The sequence below is a fragment of the Lipomyces tetrasporus genome (genome assembly GCF_029532465.1).
Source record: "Lipomyces tetrasporus strain NRRL Y-64009 chromosome Unknown POJ06scaffold_1, whole genome shotgun sequence".
Lineage (NCBI taxonomy): Eukaryota > Fungi > Ascomycota > Lipomycetes > Lipomycetales > Lipomycetaceae > Lipomyces > Lipomyces tetrasporus.
In genome coordinates, this window is record NW_026611596.1 from 2,095,223 (window position 1) to 2,119,505 (window position 24,283).

The following is a 24,283-nucleotide window of genomic DNA, read 5'->3' on the forward strand; positions in this document are numbered from 1 at the left end:
CTCATTATCGATTTCCTCCCATTCCCCCTCCCCCGTAATCCGTCCGTCATGTCGCCCCCGCCACACTTCTCTTCGTTCCTCCTCGATACCGCCAACATTTCGTCGTCACATGTCGTCGTCGTCGTTCGTTCGCGAGAAGTTCGGAAGGAAAAGCGTGCTCTCGACTTTGTGTCGTGGACATCAGAGGTTTGAGAACTAATTGGTGGTGGTTTGTCTAATCTTCCTGATTTGTGTTACTATTCATGGAAAAGAGTTTGATAGACGCATTGCGGGATGGGTGGCCAAGCGTGTCTATTTGAATCGATCGTATTAACGCTGGAGTTTTAGATTCGGCCGTCTAGTCCGTTGTGACATTCCTGCTCCCAGAAACCCTTCTTCTAGATCGTATGGTAATTCCTTTATGGAAACTTTAGGAATCGACATTGACCGGATTAGATTCGCATTTGTGGAGTACGAAGATCGCAGAGATGCTGAAGATGCTTACTATGACATGCACCACCGCCGTATCCGCTCTGGCGACGTCCTGAACCTTGAGGTAAGTTTTATTTGCCAATTCGCCTTCCCAGCGGCCTGTTAATGCTGACGACTACAAAGTGGGCCAGGAACTCGCCCTCGTCGTCCTGGCGATACGACGAACGCCCTCGCCGGCGCCGACCCTCGCCCTCGCCCCCGCCCAGACGTGGCCGCGACTACTCCCGCTCGCCAGTCTCGAAACACGCGCGCTCGCTCAGCCCACGCGATCGTCGTGACCGCGACGGAGGTGAGAACGGCGACAGTGGCAGACTGGGTGAGCGTGATGCCCGTGATGATGTGCGTGATAGAAGCCGTGAGCGCGAGCGCAGCCCGTATCCTTCTAATGGGAGCAAGAATGACGAGCCTTCTGGTGCGGATTTCGTCGATTTGCGACTATAATGGATGTCGACGCTGACGTGATGTAGGGAAAGAACGATCGTACGACGACCAAGACGGTGACGTTGTCGAGGATTAGGCTCTGCGAAGTCCAGCGTTATCCAATTACGTATTCGTTTCAATTTGCGTCAAAAATCGTTGAATCTTTCTTCTCGTTTATTGGTTATTTTGTCTGGAAAGTTATTTGTGTTTTATTTGTTGAACTTAATCAAACCTATCTAGTCCCGGTTTCGCGAAATGTATTAAAAAAATCCTCGGGCGAACGTCGATCGAGTACGGTTTTTACGGTGAAGACGGCCGACGGACATCGAACGACGGACCCTGAAAGCGGAACGGCAATGCGAGCATGAATTTATGCCTCTAACGGCCTGTGTTTTACTTGTGTGTGTATATATCTCATGGACAGCATCGTCGAATAGTTGTACATACAGCGGTCTTGAGGCGAGAGCGGCATTTCCGTCTCTTTAAAATACATAATCGTTGTCTTGCTTGTTTAGTTCTGTTTGTGCCTTGTTGTCGTTTATACCTGCGATCTAATATGGTCGATTACGATGACCGTTATTAGAGCAGTGGTGTGGCAATAAAAGTTCTCGTACACACATTCACGTTAGTCTCCATGAATCAAAATGGCTCACTTGGCCAAATCACCAAATATCACTATTGCGTTGTGACAATATATGTCTCCCCGGACTGGTGGAGACCGTTGCCGCCTGCATGCACATTTCCGTGTTGACTAGAGGAACTCTGAGTCGAAGGGCCAAACCGGAATTTTCAGGGTTAGGATTACACGGACGTATCTGTGCTCAAACGCATATGCCTTAACTACAACATTATGTACGCGTTCGATGTGGTAACCCCGACTGACTTGGCCGCGACCTGCTTGGAGGGATGGATGCCGTGGGAATATCTGGCCACCGACCAAGTCCCTTTTCTATTGGTTTCTTGTAATTCTGGAAAGCTTGCCGAATAGCCGGTCAATGGCCCCATTCACAATAACACGTTACAAAGCACAGCGTACAGAATGAGCTTTGGCGGCGCATCAGGAAGTACGTGTATTTGATGCTCGTTATCCACATACACGGCATCTCTCTATTTTCCCCGCGGGTTGCATTATTAGCCAGCAGCAGTACTAACGAACAATGTGATCAGACGCAAAGGTGTTCAGGCCAACACCACCAGACCGCGGTTCGTTCCCGCTCGATCATGACGGCGAGTGCCAGGCCCACATGCAAGTCTATCTCGACTGCCTGCGATCTTCGCGGTCGAGGGAACGGGTGCCACCTGATTGCAGGCTGCTTGCGAAAGAGTACTTGAGTTGTCGAATGGAGCGGTATGCTTTTTTTTTTGGTCTTGAAGTGTTTGCTTTGGTGCGGTGGTCGGGTCGAGGTGGAGTGGCTGCTAATGATTTTGTAGGGGACTCATGTTGAAGGACGAGTGGGCTAATCTGGGGTTACCAGAGGATAAGAAGGGCTCTCGAGTAGCTGACGTGCCAGAGAACAGAAGCTGAGGAGGATTTCGGAAAGGAGAAACCTGACCAAGATTATGGCATTGTATATAGCTGAATTCCTGTACATAGCACACCAGCCCCCGGCAATACCGATCGCAATTTAACCTACGGCCGCGAATACTTCAAATGCAAGGTATATTTACGCAACGCAGACAAGTTCGATCCGCACTCTATAAGTACACGCGTCGCTGATAATGCCCGTTCATAACTCCATCATACTCATCGAGTCGTCGTTACCTTCCAAGTCCTCCAGTCCAGCTCCGCGACCAAGAAATCCGCCCGGCGTGCTCGCGCTCTGCAACTTGCGATTCAGAAACTCGCGCGACTGGCCAACCTCGCGATCCGCAGCAGCAATCTTCTCGTTCAACTGTCGCACGGAGTTTAGTTTCGCTTCGAGCTCGTCGAGGTGCGAGCTCGTGATCGACGCATCTTGGAAGATGACTGTAATCGGCGACGTACTCGATTTCTGCGATATTTTGGCCCTGAGATCACCATCCGCGATCTATAAACTGGATTAGTCATATCCCTGTTTGGTAAACATAGATAAATCGAATTACATGCCATCGCAAGCACAAACTCTTTCGTACTGGGCCCATTCTCGAGAATGTCAACATCTTTGCTCTCAATGTACTCCATCGTCACGGTTATAAACGTCTTTCTCAGCTTCTGAATCCTCTGTTTGCGAAACGCGGTTAAAGCGTGCAGCGCCAGTCCGTAGTTCCCATCCGCAGTGAAAATACCCTTGATCTGGTTCCACACGAGTTTCAGAATCGTCGGGTCGCCGTTCTCAAATGCGACGGCGAAGTGATCGTACGGGCGGGCGAACGCGCGGTAGCTGTGTGAGGTGAAGTCGTTTGCCATTCTTGGGAGTTTGAGGGTATGCTGAATCTTCTATTAGCACAGAGAGTAGAAGCTGCAAGTTACTGGCATACCTTTCCATATAAGATTAGCTGCAGCAGGACTGTCTTTTTCAGTGCCTCGATTTGCACCATGGAGCAGGGGAATCCCGGCGCGCACAGGACAATCGCGAGGTACTCGATGGCTTTCTGGTACTGCTTCATGCCGATGAAAACCATTGCTCCGTAGTAATGGAATCGCAGGTGGTCGTGATATGTTAATCCGTACTTAATTCTCGGTCAGTATTTGCCGACCACGAATAATCGCAAACAACACGCACCGCTGAATCAAACTTGTCCACGTCGTACTTTAGTAATTGCAGAGCGAGCTTGTATTGCTTCGCCTTGAGTGCCTGGATCAAGAAGAGCGGGTGCGCGGGAGACAGAATGTCGTGTATTGGCGAGAAAGATAATGCGGCGTTGAGTAATGGCCGCAGTGATAATATTGGCTTTGCAACATATCTGTTAACCCGCGTTCATGTAGTGCGGTGTGTAACCCGAGAAATGAAGCTCACCATCTCAATTGCATCCGACGCAGCCGCGATAATATATAGCAGTGCGCGATCTGCAGCTTGTCAACATGAGTCCGTCGACCAGTAACTAAATGCACACTCACAATGTTCTGGAACCAACTTTGCCTGTGTTCCAGAAATGTTGTCGAACAATCTATTAACGAGCGCGAAGAACTCCGAAGCATCAGCACTCTGGTTCCCGAACTTTGCAGTCCTGAGCATTTCATTAGCAACTCATGCCAACCGCAGTCGCATCAAAATGCCACTTTACAATGCCAAAATCCATAGGACCGACACTTGCGCCGGGTCAGTCCGGGTGAGAATATCATCTTGATCCTTCTTCGCAATCATATACCTCGGAGCTAAAGCCTTGTCCGCGTCTCTACTTGCACTCGCGCTACTCTCCTTTCCACCGTCTTTGCTACTACTCCCACTACTACTACTGTCGCCGCTGACTCCTATGATATTAACATTAAACGATCCATCACTTCCAGCCTTAACCGCAGTCGCGTTGGCCTGCAGGATTGGCAGGACTCTCTCTTTCAGGGCCTCAGTAACGGCTTCTTCTGCACCCTCGAAATCAATTGACAGCAGGACCGTCAGAAGACTGAATTGTGGATCCATACTTCCGTGTTTCTGCTCTGAATTCGCCGTTGAAAGGTCTGTGGTAAGTGTGGTCGTGATCTGTCGATGACGTTTTTAGGTAGGTATCCCTCATCTACTGGACACCCAACGCGCTGTGGGCTAGGGTCGTCTGCCACAATCAACCGGATGTTTTATTAGTATTCCCCATGGGCTACATTTCTCCCAATTATATATTACATTGCATAATATGCGTCTAATGCTATACAACTAATGTACAAAAGAAGTTCAAACTCCTTACTTCTCATTCGTAAATACGGCGTTCTCCGGGCGCGCCAACATGAACTCTCGCAACTTGCGCTTAATTTTCTTGCGCGCAATCAATTCGTCCACTGTTTCCTCGTCAACGCTCAATGTCGGCGGACTGCCAACAAAGTCCTCGTCTGACCTTGCAGGTGTGGCAGCAAGCATAACCGACCCAGGAGTTTCCTTCTTCAACGGCGTCCCCGACAGCCTGACCGGGGTGCGGGGTGTTCGCGGGGACGCCGCCATATTCGAATTCTCGTCCAGCATAAATCTGAGAGCATTCTGCAGATTGCTTACATCCAACGCCCGTCGCTGCGCAAACCTCGTTATCCGCAGAATAGACTGATGTACGCCCTCAATTGACGGCGCGGCACCAAACATGTCAGAACCGGAGCCAGACGCGCTCAGCTTAGACTTGATGAGAGTGTTGTCCCGTTCGAGCTCGTCGAGCCGCCTGCTGACATCTTGCGTCTTTTGGCGGATTTCGCGTTGTAATTCAAGTGCGTCAGGTGGCAGAGGGCGAGTTCTCAAACGCGACACGTGTTTGGGATCGGAGCGCTGCTTGAGCACTGCACCGGCGGTCGTCAGTTTAGAGTCCACTTTACTACTAGTCAGCATCCGCCTCACAACACTACCAGCAAATTTGCAACATACGCTTCAAAATCGCGGTCTCAACCTTGTGCAATCCGGATTCGTCCCTTTCATTTTCGGTCCCGATGCTTCGTACTTCACGCATCAGCTCGTCGATCATAGAAGTCATGTTGCTGACCTCCGCGAGTCGCCACTCCTCAGACTTGTTAAAGTCCTCTCGACTGTGTCTGATCAAATGCTGTGCATTATGTGCTTCGAGGAACTTTGAGAGTCGAGACACGTTTGTACGAATAATGTCTAGCTCTCGGGATGTTTCATGATAAACCCGGTCGAAAATCCTCGCAAGGCCCTAGGCTTATATTAGAATTAATTCAGAATGTCGCGAGATAGGCGCAAAGCATACCTTCTCCTTGCTTTGATATTCCTCCACGGACGATATCTGCACGTATTCCGGCACAGGCGGTGGCATATGCGAGAACCTGAGATTAACCGGTGCTTCGTCGACGTTCAGTAGAGACGATTCCGTATCTTCAGATACCTCTTCATTATCCTCGCTCTGAGCCTTCTCCTCTTGATACTCCTCAGCAGTCTGCACTGTCTCCTTTGTCGTCTCATTCATAGTCTTTTCCTCAGGCTCTGTCTCACTTGGCTTCTGAGGCGCGGGAGTGACTGGTTTGCTTTCCACGTCAATTAACGGAGTAGAGGACTTTGTACTCTCCGCCTTCGGCTCCGCAGCAGCAGGTTCCGCTTTGTCCGTCCTCACTTTGGCCACATCAGATGTCTCAGCCCTTAGTGCTGCAGATAAGACTAATCCAGCCGGCTGCTCATCCTTCTCTGGTGCTGCGACTGAAAGCAGCCCGTCTGCCTTCTTATTGTCTGCCACCGGAATGGTTGTTTTCGGTTCTTCTCTGGACGCCTCGGCCCTGTGTACGCCTTTTGTAGTAGTCGCCGTCGACGCTGGAACAAATGGCGCAGCGGTCGCAGGGGACAATACACTTTTCGGCTTGGCTTCTTGTGTTGGCTTTGTTGGGAATGGAATAGATTTGGTTTCGTCTTTCTTCGCCGTAGACTTGTCGTCCGCAAGCGGGGGCTTGATCCCGATCGCGTGCGACTGTTTAGGAAAGGCGAATGTCTGCGCCGGAGTCCCTAATGTCGCGGTTGCCGTCATCGGCGATGTTGCGGGTGATACCGACTTAAACACAAACTCCGCCGCGTCGACCCTCAGCGACTTCGACGACGACGTTCGTTCCATTGTCGCGGATCCAGGTATTTTGGACGGACTTGTCGACATGGGCGGCAGCTTAAATTCCTTCGCATCTGCGCGCAAGGAGCCACTTGAAAGTACGCGCCCCCCCTGAGCCGGTCTGTCGTTGTCCTCGACTTTTGTTTGCGCAAGCATATCCGTGACGCCGCCTTCGTTGTCGGCGTCGCTTTCGTACTCCTCGTCATATTCCTCTTCGCCTTCTTCGCCTTCTTCGCCTTCCTCGTCGTATTCCTCACCATATTCGTCACTCTCCTCGCTGTACTCCTCACCGTAAGTCTCCTCACCTTCTTCATCATACTCTTCCTCGCCACTAACGTCCTCATAATCACTCTCATTCTCCTCATCAGGAACAGCTCGGGTGGGCCCCAACCGAGCGCCAAACGCAGCACCAGGCGACGGAGTAATAACCGGTTGCGAAGCTTTGTTTGCTAGCTGCGCGAATGAGGGCGCTTGCTGCTGATTTGCAACGAATTGTCCAAACGGCGATGATGGCGCCGGTCCAGCCTGTTGTTTGACCGCGAATTGTCCGAATGGCGAGGCTCCAGCCTGCGGTTGATCCGCAAACTGTCCGAACAGTGATGCCGTGGATGTCGGAGGCGGTGGAACAGGGAAGCCAGGTGGTCTGACCGCAGCTTGAGGTTGCACCGCAGATGCCGCTGGTTGGCCGAAGGAAGTTTGTCCAAACGAGACGGCCGGGCGATTCGCGAATGCCCCGAACGGACTCGGCCCGGGCAGTCCTGATTGGCCGAATGCTGCGGTACCGCCTAATGGCGAAGGTGAAGATGTCAATGGTGGGCGGCCCAGGCCCGGGATACCAGCCTGCTGTCCAAGTCCGCCGCCAAATCCGAATTGAGGCGTTTGACCGAATCCAGCAAACGGGACACTTGCACTTACTCCTGTCCCGGCCTGCATCAACGACGGGACATTAGCGTATTGCGAGAACAGCGAAGGCGCGGAAGTTGCTGGAGCTGATGCCGGCGAACTCGACTCTCGAGCGGACCGTTGGCCGAACGATGGTATTGAAAAACCTCCCTTTGAACCTGCCAGTTGAGACGGGAGTTGAAACGCCTGTGCGGTTGGTAACATTGAACGCTGTTTTGCCGATAACTTTTCTTTCTCGTCAGCTGGCGGTGCCTCTAGTTCTGTAGCTTTCTCCTTCTCGCCGTCGGGTTCAGCGACAGATACCGGTGTAGGTTCTCGTGCGGGCTCCTTTGATTCAGGTGCAGCTGCCACAGTCTCCACCTCGGGCTCTGACGGTGCCGGCAATTCCGCCGATTCTTCAATGCCCTCATGTTCCTCATCACCACCGTCCTTCGCAATTGTAGGCTCGCTTGGGGTCTCCTCTGCCGCCTCAACGGCCTCAGTCTCCTGCCTGGTAGGCTCTAGCTGTGCTTCTGGCTCTCGTACAGATTCTGGTATGGTCTCTGGAGCTTCCTGTGGCTTCTCAATGACTTCATACCCTGGCTCTTCGGCCGTCACATCAATAACTCGTTGTTCGGTCCCCTCGGATTCGCCTTCAAGAGCAGCCTCATTTTCCGGAGGAGGAGCACGGACAGTAGACGTATCGACAGGCTCAGGCACTGCAACCACGGCCGTTGGCGGAGGGCCAGGAGGTGTTACCAGACTCGGCGCCGCAGCTGCGCTCTCGACAATCCGTTTATGCTGCTCCAGTAGCACATTCACGTCGGCAAGATTCTGCGCCACTCCATCACCCCAGACCACATTCCACGCCTTTAATTGTCCGACGTTGTTCAGGACCCACAAAACAGGCAACGCAGGCGCGTCTTCGACGCCCGGTTTGGGATTCAGAACACGGTCTGTTGCTGTGAGGTCAAGGCCCATGCCGACTGGTGACGTGTCCTTGTCTTGGTGAAACGGCAAACTGGCGCGTTTAGTGTCGTCAAGGAGGTAAAATGTGTGCTGCTCTGTCATGAGCGCGATATCGATAGACGGCGTGGATGCTAAAAGTATTAAATACGGCAGCTTATCTCGGTTCCAATTGCGGATAACGATGGAGTACCACCAGCCCTCGCGGAAGGTTAGGCCGAAGGGCGGACATGAGTCGAATATTTTGGAGTATGTGAACTTGTTGGGCTCGCGAGTGATGACGAACAATTCATAGTCGTGGACTTTTGGCGCGGGTGGTTTGGAGTATATGACGAGAAATCTATGCCGTTCGATCCATGACACAAAGATCACTGTCAATTATCAACTTTAGTACTCGAAAAATGGATCGCACTCGGGAAGATAAGCATACCAAATTTGTCTTCTACATCAGGCGCAGGGTCGACGTGGCCGAGGGTCTCTCCGGCAATGGTGTACTCGGTCAAGACGCCTTCAGTATTACCGACAATAATCTGCTGTCCGTTCGACGCCCAATCAACTGAGTTTGCAATCAGCAACCCTTATTTCCCCGCTGATATTTGTACTCTCGAATCAAACTTACAAGAAGCCGCGTTGCCGCCGTCCGACATCCTAGTTGACGAACCACTCGGCAAATCGATAAGGTACACGATCCGATTGCCAGCCAACACAGCTATGCTCTTGCCATTCTTTGGGTTGGGCTTAATATCCAGCAGTGGCCCTTTCCTGAAGAACCCTCGCGGCTTTGCCCCTTCTTGGCGCAAATCGTCGACCAAGTACCACGCCGTGCCGCCCGCCTGGCCGACGACCACGAGATGTTGCTCGTCGGATGTAAATGACAAAAATTGCAAGGGCTCGGGAATGTAGTGTACAAGGCCCCGAAGCGTTTTGTCTTGATCGGAAAATTTCTGGCGTAGAGACGATGTGGAGCCCACGACAAAGCCTATTCCTGATAAATATGTCTGCAAACTTGGCTACCGAATGTTGAGAGACATACCTCCCGTAACTGCAACAGTATATAATCCCCGTCCATTTGCAATACTAAGTAAATTCGACGAACTAGCCGGATTCTCAATCGGACTCTCAAGCGTCAAAAGCGCATCCTTGCCAAGTGCCATAAACCCGAAATTCTGGTCATGCCCACGTCAGTCGCAATGTCCACCACAATACAGTATCCAAGCAACGATAACAACAGATCGAAACTCGAGATCGACATTTAACGAGACTGGCCACGTACCTCGGTCTCCTCCTCAGGCAACTCGACAGTAACGATTTCCGGAGCCGCCGACATCCTGTCGCGCTGGTAATCTCAGCTCGCAAGCCGCAAATCAAGATCAATACGGTCCAGAAAGTTAACAGTCCAATCCAAAAGTTCTGTAACACAAACGGGTTTATGTGTTTGCTGCGAATTCGATTGTCGAGGCCGATCGCACGTCTGCGATGAAATGTTAGGTGTGGACCTCTCCGGGCCCTAACCCGCATAAGTGTGGAAAGTGGTTCTGGGATAACGGGTTAGTACTTCGCAGTGATGCTCGGGCACGCACAAGCCGTGGCCCTCATCCTGGGTCTGCCTACCAACCCAGCACCGCGGAGCAGTAGCAAATTTGAATGTTACTGCATCTTTTTGAATCTCGATCTCACTACAGTGATCGTATACAAAGTTGATACGATGGTATGCCTTACGAGCGGCGAGGAATGGAGGTAAGAACAGGTTTAACGAGGCGATTTAAGGAGAGACGGAAGAACTAGGTTACGGAAGCGTACTTAGAAAGGCGTGTTAAAGGGATAAACCTTTTAATATTACCGGTTAAAATTTAAAAACTTACACGTTTTATAATTTTTTTTTCCTAACTTATGATGTAAATAGCCGGAAGAAGCGTTCTCAGAAATCTAAATTAAAGGAATAAGCCCTCTCATATTACGGGTTAAAAAGCTATATATATTATAAATTCATAATTATTTTTAACACTGATTATATTATAAGTAATCTAAGTAACTTGGCCCACAAATTTTAATCGATTTATATCCGGATTAATAATAACGCTTAAGACGAGCGTAATTCCCAAGGCGACCTTTCAATAAGAGGGGCCAACTTTGGAAGACTAATTTCCGGAGCCTGGTGGCTTATTCCTTAATAACTCGTAATAACTATGCCGTCCGAGAATATAAATACGTATCTCCACGAATCGATCGAATAAACACCCTTCCTCATTCGTCAAAATCACGAAGTCGCTTTGCCTCTCGTGCCTGTGGCCTACACAGTGACCTCTTCAATGATCCTGGTCGCTCTGCTGCCGGCCGACGATCCAACTTGGAGCGGTGGAAGTCAATGATCAAGCCCCGTCCCAGCTCGGCGTTCCATAGTATATTGTCAGCCGAAGATCTTGGTGCATGACCCCTAAAGCGTGGATTTCCTTCTTGGACCTTGAAATCTCTCGGCGAAGCATCCACCATTGCTCGAGTTTTGCTGTACTTTCACCTCCCCAAGCCATGAGTAGCATGTGGCGAATCTCTCCTGCTCCGTGAAATTTGATTGTTCCAAGAAAGACAGGGACAGCGGAACCCTGTGCTTTCCCTAGGACTTGGTATATCTCCGCTTCGCGCGAGACCTCCTTCCAGAGTCCAGATGCCGTTCCCTTTCCGACGACAGTATACCTATACGCAGCACAAGTGAGTTTAAACGGCGCCCCGTACGCCCCACAAACTCCAAGCGGTGTGCAATTGCGGTCGAGGTTTTCGTCCAGTCGCCGTTTCAGCAGTTGCACCAAGATCTCTGCATTGATAGGGTGTCGAATGCCATCTCGACCTTGTCGGTGTAGCTTCACATTTGGGCAACAGTCATCCAAGTTGCCACCCTGCTGAAGGCCAAGCAGACACCGTTGGGTGCAAAACTGTGCGTCATGTTGCCGATACCGGATGCTCCGGTCATTTCTACTGTCCGTTAGACGAGCTGATCCTTGGGTAGGCGGGGAAGATGTGACCTGACTGAAGCCCCGCTTCCGCCCTGACGCCGCTTGGTTCGAATCGGAGTCTGATGAGTCCATCGACTCGGCGCGGTGCATTAGATCTGAGGGCGCACAGCCAGCTTGAGACCGTGTAGGCACTCGCCGGCCCTTTGCTGTAGGAGATTCCGCAGCGGATGGGGATGGCAGATACTCAGAACCTGTATATTCAGAGCTCGTATACTCAGAGCCAGTATACCCCGAATCTGGGGGGGGGGGGGGGGGGGGGGGGGGGGGGTCTGCTGCGATTCAGCCTCGGGGATCTGAGAACGCGTGTGATCAAAGCTTGTCTTCCATATATGCAGCCGTGACCGTGCAGCATTCCGCCACTCCTGGTCACGAGGAGGTGAGCGAAAACTCATTAAGCAGAGGCACAACACTCTGGAAATGGCTGTTTTTGGCTGCTGGAAACTCTGCTCATCCTCCCCATTCACTTCCATGTTGGGTTCGCAGAGATAGTAGTAAAGTGTGCTTGGATCGTCGTAGGGAACACGCAGAAGAACCAGAGCAAGCCCAATTGTCACATAGGAATATTCGAGTCCTTCCTGGATCACAGTCATCCGCGAATTGCTCGCATGGCAAGGGATTTCTTGGCAATTCCTGCGTCATCAGTACCGTCCGAGAGGATATTCTCTGTTAGCGGCAATCTCATTACCGCCAACCGAACTCGACTTGGAGAGAAGACTATCGAAGCATCGATGTGTCTTAAGAGCTGGGGCTGGGCTGTAGGAGTTGACGACGGAGACAATTATTGGAAGAAGACGTCGAGGCCGCTCTTCTGGTTCTCGACGACTAGATTGTACAGGTTGTTATGTGGCGTCGTAATATGATTCTGCATTAGGTTTTGTTACTGTAGCTTGGACTTGAGTTTACTTGACTTGACTTCGCTCGCAATCGACCTGAGTTGGCTTAGCTTCACTCGACTTCACTTCGGATTCACCGCACTCGACTCGGGATTTGCTCAGGGGTTGACTTCAACTCGACCTGACTTTGGGTTTCAAGTGAAGTGAACTCGCCCTAGGTACGAAAACATCGATTGCGATGATAGGGAATAGAATTTGATTGTGTCCCGAGAGTCGACGTCGGCGAAAATAAAGGACACAGCCGAGCCAGGTGTTGCAGAACCAGAGTGCCGATGCTATCAGCCAGAGCGGTAGCGGATCGTACACCGAGACGAGGAAGGGCTATCCACAATCAGTAGTGTGACACTGAGACCGAGTTAGTTATCGGGAGGATCCGGAACGGGGCTGTGGAACGAGCCGGGAGAGGTTAGAAGAGCAAAAGGGGCAGCAATCTAGCATAGGAACATCGTGCGGCTCGTGGTCGGGAAGGGGGCCACGAACCCTGTCGGAACGCAGTCCAGAGTAGACCCGGAACCTCCCAACCGGTCGTCGGCTGCCTGCAACAATATTCTCCCCCCGGGGAACAGCCCGAATTGTCCCGCACGAACAAAGAAAAGCGGGCAAAAGGGCGCGTGCCTCCCCCGCATTCTGCTCGGGTGGGCATCGCTACGCCGCCCCTGAACGCCATCTGCCCCGGTTCCAATCCTCGGAGGCCCTTTTTTCCGCGATCACGGCCTTAGTGTTTGGACGTTATTCATCGTCTAATGGTACTCCCATTATACCCAAAAAGAATCAGGTAACGTTAAATGGAGCTCCCATTACACTTATTAATAAAGTTTAACTCCAGCGCATCTTGGAAATATTACCTCCCGTTCAGGGGGTCTGAACCGGGCGACTGGGCGACATAGAGTTTTGTCCATAGTAATAAGCCGGTAAGGGCTAATCTGGACCAGGGGGGTGGTTTACGGTCGGTGGACCCAGTGCGTGAAGTAGTATGAGCCATATGGTAGTATGTATTACCATATATGATATCGTACCATATGGGTTTGATATGATATTGATATGAGTCTGCACGAACCCATATGATAATGGCTTTTTGTGAAATGACCATATATGACCATATATGACTTCGAAACCCTTGCCCTTATCTGTGATTGAATCGTAAAAGATACCTTGATTTTGAGGCTATGAAGATGAAAAAAGCCAGCTAATACAGCAAACTATATATCCAACGTGATTATCAATCTCAACAGCGCACATTCATAGCAATCAATATTAGGGCTGCTCCGAATATTCGCATTTGCGAATATTATTCGGCGAATAATTATTCGCACCATTTTGCGTTGCGAATAACGAATAACGAATATTATTCGCAGGATGTCCGCGCAACGAATAAAATTGCGAATATTATTCGCCGAATATTCGTTATTCGCATATTTATTCGCATTAAAGTGCTCATAGTTTATTACGGTTCCAACACAAGAAGAAGCAAAGGCATTAAGGCACAAAACAACAAGCAAGTGAAAGGCGGAGGCATAAACTGCAAAACGAAAGCTGCATACCACGAAACGCAGGACTGACGCACTGTAATATGTACCTGGTACAAGCAACCTCTCACTAGGTCACAGAGCAAGAAAAGTGCGCAGCTCGCTATCAATTTACTCCTTACATCACATTGAGCTGGAAGGCTGTAAGTGGCCATATTGGCTCTTGAAACTGTGAATTAAATTTATTAGGGGGTATCCCCTGAGCACGTGATTAGATGCGAATATTCTTCGCCGAAGAAATTACGAATATTATTGCGAATATTCGTATTCGGAGCAGCCCTAATCAATATACATATATTCGCCAAAATGACTTCACAGGCCTCTGACATGCTCTCGCAATTTGACGGCGAGTTATTGGAGATCCCTGTTTCACCGATTAATCGACGACCGTCGTCTCCTTCTGTAGCTACGTCAATAGCTACAACTACGAAATCCAGGCGGTATTCTAAAGTTTGGCTCCACACGCCTGTAGGCCCCAACGAGGTTATTCTTAACAAGGAGGGCCAGCCAATTTGGCGCTGTAAATATTGCTCAACCGAATATCAAGAATCTGGCGGAACAACCGCCATTGCGAATCACTTGACCCAGCACATCACAATGTCAACATATACTCTGCTCAAGAAGCTCGAACTACCTTGATGCAAGCCAATATTGCCGACGCCTTTAAGAACGCCCGACAAACTCCTGACTACAAACGTCGCTGCCTCTCTCGTGGCGCTACTCGGGAATTAGACCCCGATCTCGTCGAACAACTATACGTAAGATGGATACAATCTGTGGCATCCCATTTCGCATGGCTACATTACCAGAATTTAGGACCTTACTTCATTATCTGAATCCAGAGATTGATAATTGGCTACCTAATTCTATAGCAACAATACGGACCTGGACGTTGCGGAACTACAAAGCTCAAAAGGAACTTGTCAAAAGTGAAATTCAACTGGCACTCTCTAAGATTCACTTTACAGTAGATATTTGGACTTCCCCAAATTCTCTTGCGATTCTTGGTATAATTACACACTATATATCGGAGTCTGGCCAACTACAACACTCCGTTCTGGCCATAAAAGAGCTAGATGGCAACCATTCAGGGGAGAATCTAGCAGCATGCATAATGAGTGTCATCAGTGATTATGGTATTGCTACAAAAGTTGGATACTTTATGATGGATAATGCAAGCAACAATGATACAATGATGCAAGCTCTTTCAAAATGTTCGCAAAAGCTCTTTCGTCTACTTTTATCACCAACTGATTTAACTTAGTGCTTTCCGATCAATATGAAATCACATACAACCCTCAACATTACAGACTTCGTTGTAATGGTCATATTATCAACTTGGCAGCTCAGTCCTTCTTATTTGCTACCGACCCTGAAGCTCATGCTTTAGAGAATAATACAGGTATATTGACAACACCTACAGAACTAGAAATGCAACAATGGCGACAAAAGGGACCTCTAGGCAAGTCGTAGTGTATATTCAGCGGAGCACACAACGGTTAGCCAATTTTAGAGAGATTAGTGGTGACCGTAATCTTGTACGAGATAATTCTACACTATGGAACTTTTGGTAAATGATGATTAGTACTGCAAAGAAGCTTAAGACAGCTATCACCAAATTTGTCATCAATATTGAGAGAATGAGGAGGACTTAAAAAGATTGGTAAGATTTGCAACAGATTCAAGGCTTCCTTTTATTCTTCTATGATGCTACATTGATAACAGAAGGATGTAGCGCTACTATTGATAGGGTGCTACAAACAATGGACTTCTTACTTGAATAGTTTGAGACAGCAAAGTGTACCCACATTAATGATCCTTTTATGAGTCCTTGCTGCGACTCTGGTTGGGATAAGTTGGATAAGAACTATAGTTTGACGGAGAGATCACTAGTGTATATTGCAGCTTTAGTATTGTCTCCGCCGTGGAAATGGGATTATCTGGCCTAAAGAGTGGCAAGGACCCTGCGGGAGCAAATGCTTGACTTCTGGATTACAGAATATAAGTCCACTGCAATCTCAGTTCCTACTCAGTCGTCGGAACCAGCTAGTCAGACCGAGAACGCCTTTCAGAAGTGAACTGAGAAGAAGGAAAAATCTAGCCTTGATCAGGACGAATATACGAAGTATCTGCTTGCTCCAGTGTTGCGAGAGGTGAAGATCCGCGACCGTGGTGGTTAGAACCTACTCAGAGGAAGCGCAATCGGGGTGGTTAGAATCTACCCAAAGAGGAAGTCTTACACAGCGCTCTCTATCATGGCTATAGATACTTTTGTCAATTCTTGCGATGTCAGCAGAGCCTGAGCGCTTGTTTACCGACTATAGGAATCGACTCGGGATCGAGAGTATTGAGGTAATTGAGTGCCTCAAATCGTGGTTGGGGAAAGATAGTACGGTAGCTTTTGCTGGTAGTGCTGTCGATACAAGCTTGTCTTACACGAATGAAGAGAATTGTGAAGGTGGATTTCTTTCAGTCCGGCGTAATATATATATGACAGAGCATTTCTTTTCAAGTATCAAAATTGTATATATTGATCGCAATTTAGATTGGTCATATCTATTACCATATGATATCATATGATTTGTTATATGAACTCATATAATGATAATATCACACTACTGCACACACTGAAATAGCTTCCTCACCAAGGCCTGGATCGATCGATTTTCTGTCGGTAGTGAGAAAAATATCCAGGACAAGACGAAACAGTTTACAACCCATTGTCACTCAAGAAGTTAGTAATAACCTGGAACGCCCCGGTAGCGTTGTAATGAAGAAAGAGCTGATGACTAGCCCCGGGGTGAACATAAGGCACATATTTTGCATTCTTGTAATAAGTTCTCCCAGGCTCTTCCAAGAGTCCGGGGCAGTATCCATCACAGAAGATATAGTCATATTCACCGGTGATAGCCTAATTTGTAATATTAGCAAGCTTTGTAACGATAATTTATATTGGTGCCATAGGGAACATGAGGTGTACTGACCAGGACGGGACCCTTGAATGCGCTAGCGTCCGTAGGACCGCTGAGCAAAGAGAGGAACTCCGTTATAGCGAATGGTTGCTTTGCGGCCTCGGCATAATCAGCTATGACGGGATCGTAGTTGGGATACTTGAAATAGCTATTGAATATTAATACTTGTTCGCATTCAATTCGTTGTTTTGATTGAAGATCAACACTCACTTCCAGATCTGAGCATACTTATCAACCCAGGTCACATAGCCAGGGTCACGGTCGCCGTACAGAGCAGAGTTTTGTAGTGAAGCAACGCGTGGAACAAACGAGCGAAGCAGACCATTGACGTTGATGCCGGTCATGTTGAATCCGATCGCTGTTAAGATGACGGCATCCGCAATACTTGGATCCATTGCAATCGCTCCATGGGTTGCGTATGAACCAAATGAGAATCCAATCACCGCAATCTTTTTTGGCTTTCCTAAGCTTCCCGTGTAGAGACCATTTCTGACGAGTTTGGAGAGGCTTTGGAGCACAGATATGGCCTTGAAGATGGAATTGTCAAATCCTGAAACTCTGATTGAAGTTAGCTTTCCTCCATCAAAGTTCGATATTAGGGTCTAGCTTACTTGTCGGAAGCTCCAGTTCCAAGACGATCGTAGAAGAAGACCGAGTACCCCTGACTAATCGCATACTGGGCAAAGTTGTATTGACCTGGCTGGACAGGTGCATTCCAGTGGACGCGTGCTGGCCCGACACCATGCGTTGCAAGAATAACAGTCTTCTCCTTTCCGTTTTTGTTCTTAGGAGTGCAGAATGTCGCGGCAATGTTCACCGTAGCCGTTTGCGTCGACGGCGAAGCAAGGCCAACAGGTGGGGAATTGTCAACGCCAGCACGGGTAGTCAAAATATCTAAGAAGTTGTTGAGCCCGTAGTCATCACCCCACCTAGTGGCATTGAAAGCCACATTGGTGTATTCAATGTCCACCGGGATCATGTAGTCGTTGCAGACAGCGTTGGGCGGGTAGTATGGCTGCGTCAAGCTCTTGTAAAAACAGCTAGGAGTAGCAATTTGGGAACATGCCTGATCCCCAGCTACTGACTTCAACGAGCACATAACGGCCAGGGCCATTGTCATATTGTTCCGTAAGGTCTTCATTCTGACGCTTGTTGCAAGACTCGCCTTAGAATCAATAAGATCAGGCTAGAAAAACGAATCTATATGATCGGTGAGGAGAGAAAAGGAGAGATAGAACATTGAGCATGGTGGAACGAGGCCCATTTATAGTGGTGCTGGACATCTTGCTGCGCAAGCAAGCTGATTTGGAATCAGGATGGAGATTAAGCTGAGGGATAATTTGATTATCCAAAAGCTGAGCTTCAGCTCCGGCAATCTTAGCTTCTCCCGTGCGAAATGTGCGAAATGTTGACTCGGAGCTGTCAACAGGGCGGACGCTAAACCCTTCTGGGCAGGCGCTCTGTTGCAAGGAGCTGTCAACAGGGCGGGACGCTAAACCCTTCTGGGCAGGCGCTCGACCCAAAGACGCTAAACCCTTCTTGGGAGGCGCTAGACCCAGGGGCCTAAACCCTTCTGGGCAGGCGTTCTGTTGACTCGGAGCTGTCAACAGGGCGGACGCTAAACCCTTCTTAGAAGGCGCTAGACCCAATTGGACCGGCCCCTGAGCTGAGATGACACTGCGCCCCTGAAAGGAGTTACTGGCATAGTATTACTGGTAGTCTTGCTTGGAGATTGAAGGCAATCTACATTACTACCAAAGAGAACGGAGCTTCAGTAGAGTCAGTGTCCAAGATGTTCACCTTATTCAAGCGTACGCAGTTTTTTTCCTGTCTGCACTTGGTGTCATGGACACATTTGCGTTCTTCTTCTACCACCAAGGTAACGAACACCTCCCTGTGGCATGGATCCTGGTATTCCTAAGACATCGATTCGTTACCGTCCCATGTCCTCAATGCTAATCTAATTTCGCCCCCGGCGAAGTGACATCCACCGCTCGCTCTTCGCACTTATTGTTTTTACCGCAGCACAATTCTACCGGCCTTTCGCCTCAATGACGCCTTTATTCAGCTTCTACTTCCTCCTCTTCGCTCTCGGGCTTGTTTTCACAGCTTCTCTGGGCTGGGAGATAGGCGGCACCGTGCTGGGTCAGGACTGCGCCCCTCCAATGGCAGGCTGGGTTAACGTGTCGAAAAGTTTGCAAGCTGCTAAAAGCAGTATTCGGATTAAGTGCCTCCGCTTCAGCCTCGGACTTTATCTCTCTCTTTCAGATAAAACTGACTTCCCCTCCGGCACAGGCCCGGCGTCAAATTAGTCGTCCAGAAGTGTCCAATATCGCATATATGCCCATCACTGAAAGCGAAGGAAATGAAAGATTTCTCTAGGATGACACAGACTTCCAATGATATTACTAGACCGAAGGCCGGAGTGAAGTCGAGACTGACAATGAGCGGATTCAATTTTACATCGAATGGGCAGGGGGAAACTGGCAGTGAAATGAAATAACACCAATCGCTGCACCGTGGAATGCTGAAGTCGAAATGGAATCTATTCAAATATCGTAGACTACGGGACGGAAAATGATCATGTGTTACTTTAGAGTCAAATCAATACGGAGAGAGAAAGTAAGAGAGAAATGAAACAACTGTCCATGCTCCACGGCTCTAGTTCCCTTTGCAATTATTATGCACTATCTCGTCTCAAGGCTAATTTCCGATGCAAGTCCGCAAATCTCTTGACTGGCACAACCGTGCACCTAAAATCTCTCACGGTATATCCCATTTCAAACATCGCGCGGCCTAATGTGCTATCTAAAAAGCGGTGCATAGGTTTGCCCTGGCCACAAGCAGATCCTGTCAGAGCAACCCAATACAACGGGCCAAGCATATCACCCCAAGTGCCACCGATGTCAGTGTGTTTGAGTGCGGAAATGAGCGCCTGAGTCAAGTTCTCGGAAACATCGGTAAACGACGAAAGTTTGTGAACAAACACGCGGAGGGTTATAAGGGAGGCAAGGCGTATGGATTCGTAAATGTAGGCACTCTTGGTTCGAGCAAGAGCTGAAACGGAAAGGCTGTTGTGATTGGAAGCATCTTTCGAAATACCTGCATAAATTCTCGCAGCAGGCGGAAAGGACTCAAGCTCGGTTCGTAACGATGTCAGCCTCGGTCCTAGAATTTCATTGCTTTCAGGAGTGGCTGAGGCACTGCCGAGAAATATCTCGATAAGATCTCGCGTGAGAATGAGAATTCTTAGTATTTGGGGAGTGTAGCGCTTTGACTGACGGAGAGACTGGAAATTCTCGGTTGGGCAGTACAAAGGGCATTCTTGAAGCAGGATATTGCTTTCAGGTGCTGTGCATATCTCTTCAAAATCGCTAAGATAGATTATGCTAGGATAGGCGCCAGACAGAGCGCAGATCAAGAAATGCTGCCTGTTCCGAACCTCAGCTTCAAATTCAAAAATCAACCAGAAAAAGGAGGTGCTTACATGACGAGGAACTTGCGCAGTATTTGCTCGAAACCGTCATTGGTCAGCGTATTCAGCCCATTCCTGTGCGTTACTATAGCCTCTAACCCCGCAGAATGAGCTCCTACTTCAATTGGAGCCCCGTCTGACCCGAAAGCCTGTTCCCCTATGTTAATAGGTATTCCATAACGCCAGCTTCCACAGTGGGACAAAAGAAGAGCATCTTACCCAGATCCCACTAGTAAGAAAGGCTATGGAGGCCATAGTCCCAGATTGAGTAGCAGTTGCAAGGCTTGTGAGAGTCTTGTTGACGTAAGTGATAGAGGCTTGTTTCATCGTTAGAGCGACGGTATGATCAAACCAACCTCGGACAGACGCCAAAAAGGCATATGCCATGTACAGCACAGCCATGCAGAGGGCCGGGTTGCTAACCATCTCAGGGAAAACGACCGACTTGATCGGATTAGGAAGACAAAACGTTAGAGCTGAATCCCCCGTTAGATTCAGTGTAAACTTTCTTGCCACGCGGGGGCGGCTAGAGTTCTTACCATATGCTTTCACAATATTAATTTCAGCTATCTGATCCTCCTTAAGACTGTAGCTTAGCCCCGGCATGCTATGAAATGGATCAAATTCTCCCTGCCCAAGATCGGCGATGAACGACGGAGACACGATTTGAAGAGCCAGACCGCGCTCATGGCTTTCGAAGAATATAGAATTAAAGTCAATTGGTCTTTCGCGGCCGCATCTAAGGCAGAACTGATAACTAATAGGAAGATTGGCCATTTCTTCATTTAATAGCGGACTAAGCACTTCCATTGGCTGAGAAGGAGGTTGTAGACACCCACATATGTCGTCTTCGTCCTCAGACTTCGACTTTGCGCTGATTCGCTGTTTCTGCCTCGTAGTAGCCGTTGAAAGTAACCAACCTTGCCGTTGGCGCCGCCGGTATTCTGTCATTGCATGAGAGCGCACTACACGCCGCTCCTGGGCGGTACTGCTTGTGCCCGACACAAACCGGAATACCAAAGGGGGAAGGCGCTCATTAGACATGGTTGTACTTATTTTTGTTGAGGGTAGAATGAGAAAAGAAATGCGCGCTTTATCATCGGCGGTCTTCGCCTCTCAGCAGCCGGGTTAATAGACACAGCTTGATCAAGATATGCAACATCGCATTCAGCCGCAGTAGGCCATTGTCTCAGTTGTAGTTTGTCGTAGGGCTGAGGAAGAAGAAGCTGATTGATTGGTCAGAGGACGCCTCGAGCTAAACTGTTTAGAGTAGGCGCTCATTCGAACATTGTGATTGTCCGGTCCTCTGCAGTAACAAGGGCTATATAAGAGTACTAACATTTCTCGAATCGGATTGAAGACTGGGCTCAGTTGACAGCCGTCTTTACGTTTGAGTATGTCCTGGGAGTAGCACCTTTATTTATATACGCAGCTACTAACTGTTTGATATAGACAATAAACATTGAATAGCCTTTTAGCTTGAAAGGATTGTTGAAGATGGCTGCCCCAACCTCATTTTCTAACCGGACCGCAATTGTAACGGGCGCTGCTGGCTCCATAGGCAAACCTCTTTGCTTTGCTCTTGCACGAGCTGGAGCTAATGTTGTCGCGAATGATTACGGCTGTTCATCTGCAGGTGGTGGGTCGTCCGCCATCGTCGAGGATCTTGCTAAGGAACTAAGGGCAGCCGGCCTTTCTGCTATCGCCGACACGCACGACATATCCACGGATGCTGAAAAGATCGTGGACTTAGCAATCAAGACCTTCGGACGGATTGACATTTTAATCAATAACGCCGGCATCATAATCTATGGCTCCATTGAAGATCAGTCCATTAGTGCTTTCCGGAAAGTATTTGAAGTCAATGCTTTGGGCGCCATGGCACTCATTCATTACGCGTGGCCCCACATGAAAAGACAGAAGTATGGGAGGGTCGTGAACTTCTCGTCAGATTCTGTCTTCGGAATGCCCTACAGTAGCACCTACGTGTTAGCGCGCGGCGCGATGCTTGGTGTGACAAAGTCTCTCGCGATAGAAGGTAAAGCCGACAACATTTTAGTTAACTCAGTCGGGCCTTGTGCTTTCTCACGGATGGTTGCGGATGTCATTGGGGATCTGCCGCCGGACCATCAGGAGGCCTTCAAAGCGACGTATAGCGGCGAATCAAATGCACCGGCAATTCTAGCGCTGGCAAGTGAGAAGAATAAATACACGGGACAGACGTGGGTTTCGGGAGGTTGGGCTATGGGCAGGACCGCAATAATGTCGATTCAGGAGATCAAGGGACTGAAGACAGTCGATGAGGTTTTGAAAGGCATGGAGGTGTTGATGGACAAGGAGAGAGAATCCATTGAGCCGCAATCCATCGAGGATTATCTTTCTTTCCGTAGTCAGGCGTGAGTAGGCTGTGGTAATCGAATGATGTTGTCTTGAATCCTTTGGTTGGAATAATATGACGAGAGTCTTTCTCTTAGCAGCAAGCTCTCACATTTACTGCTGAGCCGCTCAGATGACGAATGAGAATGCGTTAGCGCGAAGGAATCATTAAACTTGAGCGAGATCTAGCGGATTGCTTACTGAACACCGGTCATTACAAACGGCTAATTTGCCATTCCAAAGGCTCTTCGTTTCGTAAGCGGGCTCTGATGTGACTTAGCTGACCAGTCGCAGGAATGTAATTACCTTGACAGTATTGATCAAGCAGTGGTCTCTCAGACTGTTGATGGCTCCTACTGGAAACAGCGGCGGCAGATTATGCTAAATGTAAGACAAGAAAGTTGAGACACATGTTAAGAAAGCCAGGGTCAAATATGTGGTACGTACGTAACGTACCGGATGTTGTGTAGGCATCGAGCCATCGGAAAATGTCAACTGTACGCCATCACGATCTCCATTTGCTTGCTAAGTCATTGTTATGGTTGACTAAACCAAGCGCGATCATTGCTACTTACCTTAAGAGGCGCAATTGCACTAATGTTCTGCGTCCGTGTGAAATGATCCAATCGATTCAGATCTCAGTTTGCTCTTGTATCATTTCAGTTTGCTCTTGTCTCATTTCAGTTTGGGCTTGTCTCATTTCATCTACGACTCGAAGTATCTCTCGAAGAGGATCACCACCTTTTCATTAGAACACTTAGTAGGTTCTGTTATGCTCTACATGATAACTTACGTGTTTCCCTAATCTTGTCCATTCACGGCCACTAAATAACGGGTGGCATCAAGCATTTCTTGAAGAGTTGGACGACTGTCACTTTTAATCCTCCTTCTTAAAATCTAGCCATTAGCATCGAATTATACCTCCACAGAAAAATTATGCCACACTGACCGTCACGGAGAGTACGCAATGGACCCTAATGGCATAAAGGGTGACAGCCATGCGACTCGAGCGACCACTTTGGAATCGTGCGTTTGGTCGTCTTGGAAGACCGACACAGCTTTGTCGTGCCCGGCATACTTGTCGAAGAATGCTATGAAAGCTTGTCTCAATTCCCCGTTGTGTATTTAATCCGGTATGTAAAGCGACTGATAGTGCTGTTCTGTGCTCAATGATCTTCCTTAGGTGTTCTGCTCCAAACCAGCCCTTGTATCCTGAGAATATATACTGTTGGTAGACCTCGACAATAGAATTTGTCACTTTGTACAACCCACCAGCTAGTAACCTATTCATTGTCAGTAATGTTTTGGGTATAAACTTGGTGCTAGCAACTGTACTTTTGAATGGTCATATGTAATAAGATAATAAGATAACCCAGAAACAGTCTCTCGAGTCTAGATGGAATTAGATGAACGATGAATCGCTGGACACCTGTTAAAGATGTGGTCTTGTTGTATTGACCAAGAAATATAAGTCCCTGCGAGTGACAGTAGATGTTTCTCGAACCGAGTAACAGAATTAACATGCGTCCTAGTGTTAATCTCCGGCGCGAAAATAGACCACAATGCGCTCGCAGCAGCCAAATCCTGCTCAGACGGAGGTTCCTGAGGCCGTCGCGGCATCTTTGCCGGTACAGAATCA

At 48.8% G+C, this 24,283-nt stretch overlaps 10 protein-coding genes across 10 annotated transcripts; 4 read left to right on the plus strand and 6 right to left on the minus strand.

Annotated features, from left to right (window-relative positions):
* Positions 1–400: 400 nt before the first annotated feature.
* On the plus strand, positions 401–988 carry POJ06DRAFT_265014 (uncharacterized protein; the record flags this gene model as incomplete). Its single annotated transcript, XM_056189043.1, has 3 exons — positions 401–535; positions 595–883; positions 939–988. The coding sequence occupies 3 exons, from the start codon at positions 401–403 to the stop codon at positions 986–988; spliced, it is 474 nt and encodes a 157-aa protein (XP_056047639.1).
* An 843-nt stretch (positions 989–1,831) lies between these two features.
* On the plus strand, positions 1,832–2,607 carry POJ06DRAFT_14931 (uncharacterized protein). The gene is made up of 3 exons (XM_056184644.1): positions 1,832–1,955; positions 2,059–2,239; positions 2,323–2,607. Exons 1-3 carry the CDS (start codon positions 1,931–1,933, stop codon positions 2,414–2,416), a joined length of 300 nt encoding a protein of 99 aa, XP_056047640.1. The 5' UTR covers positions 1,832–1,930; the 3' UTR covers positions 2,417–2,607.
* Positions 2,302–4,544, minus strand: POJ06DRAFT_14927 (uncharacterized protein). Its single transcript, XM_056184643.1, has 7 exons — positions 4,096–4,544; positions 3,929–4,038; positions 3,828–3,877; positions 3,594–3,761; positions 3,349–3,540; positions 2,978–3,298; positions 2,302–2,918 (listed from the first exon to the last, which is right to left on the minus strand). Exons 1-7 carry the CDS (start codon positions 4,446–4,448, stop codon positions 2,619–2,621), a joined length of 1,494 nt encoding a protein of 497 aa, XP_056047641.1. The 5' UTR covers positions 4,449–4,544; the 3' UTR covers positions 2,302–2,618.
* POJ06DRAFT_14926 (uncharacterized protein) lies at positions 4,543–9,863 on the minus strand. The gene is made up of 7 exons (XM_056184642.1): positions 9,668–9,863; positions 9,428–9,560; positions 9,014–9,373; positions 8,825–8,950; positions 5,707–8,765; positions 5,367–5,652; positions 4,543–5,311 (listed from the first exon to the last, which is right to left on the minus strand). Exons 1-7 carry the CDS (start codon positions 9,719–9,721, stop codon positions 4,704–4,706), a joined length of 4,626 nt encoding a protein of 1,541 aa, XP_056047642.1. The 5' UTR covers positions 9,722–9,863; the 3' UTR covers positions 4,543–4,703.
* A 510-nt stretch (positions 9,864–10,373) lies between these two features.
* On the minus strand, positions 10,374–11,643 carry POJ06DRAFT_243883 (uncharacterized protein). The gene has a single exon (XM_056186418.1). It carries the CDS (start codon positions 11,490–11,492, stop codon positions 10,764–10,766), a length of 729 nt encoding a protein of 242 aa, XP_056047643.1. The 5' UTR covers positions 11,493–11,643; the 3' UTR covers positions 10,374–10,763.
* Positions 11,644–14,100: 2,457 nt separating this feature from the next.
* Positions 14,101–14,460, plus strand: POJ06DRAFT_285146 (uncharacterized protein; the record flags this gene model as incomplete). Its single annotated transcript, XM_056190191.1, has 1 exon — positions 14,101–14,460. Exon 1 carries the CDS (start codon positions 14,128–14,130, stop codon positions 14,458–14,460), a length of 333 nt encoding a protein of 110 aa, XP_056047644.1. The 5' UTR covers positions 14,101–14,127.
* Positions 14,461–16,286: 1,826 nt separating this feature from the next.
* POJ06DRAFT_243885 (Alpha/Beta hydrolase protein) lies at positions 16,287–17,941 on the minus strand. The gene is made up of 4 exons (XM_056186419.1): positions 17,405–17,941; positions 17,004–17,351; positions 16,806–16,941; positions 16,287–16,732 (listed from the first exon to the last, which is right to left on the minus strand). The coding sequence occupies exons 1-4, from the start codon at positions 17,932–17,934 to the stop codon at positions 16,532–16,534; spliced, it is 1,215 nt and encodes a 404-aa protein (XP_056047645.1). The 5' UTR covers positions 17,935–17,941; the 3' UTR covers positions 16,287–16,531.
* Positions 17,942–19,447: 1,506 nt separating this feature from the next.
* POJ06DRAFT_243890 (uncharacterized protein) lies at positions 19,448–21,405 on the minus strand. The gene is made up of 4 exons (XM_056186420.1): positions 20,808–21,405; positions 20,488–20,744; positions 20,281–20,417; positions 19,448–20,224 (listed from the first exon to the last, which is right to left on the minus strand). The coding sequence occupies exons 1-4, from the start codon at positions 21,310–21,312 to the stop codon at positions 19,474–19,476; spliced, it is 1,650 nt and encodes a 549-aa protein (XP_056047646.1). The 5' UTR covers positions 21,313–21,405; the 3' UTR covers positions 19,448–19,473.
* Positions 21,406–21,479: 74 nt separating this feature from the next.
* On the plus strand, positions 21,480–22,931 carry POJ06DRAFT_15001 (uncharacterized protein). The gene is made up of 3 exons (XM_056184653.1): positions 21,480–21,662; positions 21,721–22,784; positions 22,846–22,931. The coding sequence occupies exon 2, from the start codon at positions 21,766–21,768 to the stop codon at positions 22,666–22,668; it is 903 nt and encodes a 300-aa protein (XP_056047647.1). The 5' UTR covers positions 21,480–21,662; positions 21,721–21,765; the 3' UTR covers positions 22,669–22,784; positions 22,846–22,931.
* A 556-nt stretch (positions 22,932–23,487) lies between these two features.
* On the minus strand, positions 23,488–24,071 carry POJ06DRAFT_14985 (uncharacterized protein). Its single transcript, XM_056184650.1, has one exon. The coding sequence runs from the start codon at positions 23,933–23,935 to the stop codon at positions 23,579–23,581; it is 357 nt and encodes a 118-aa protein (XP_056047648.1). The 5' UTR covers positions 23,936–24,071; the 3' UTR covers positions 23,488–23,578.
* Between the last annotated feature and the right edge of the window lie 212 nt (positions 24,072–24,283).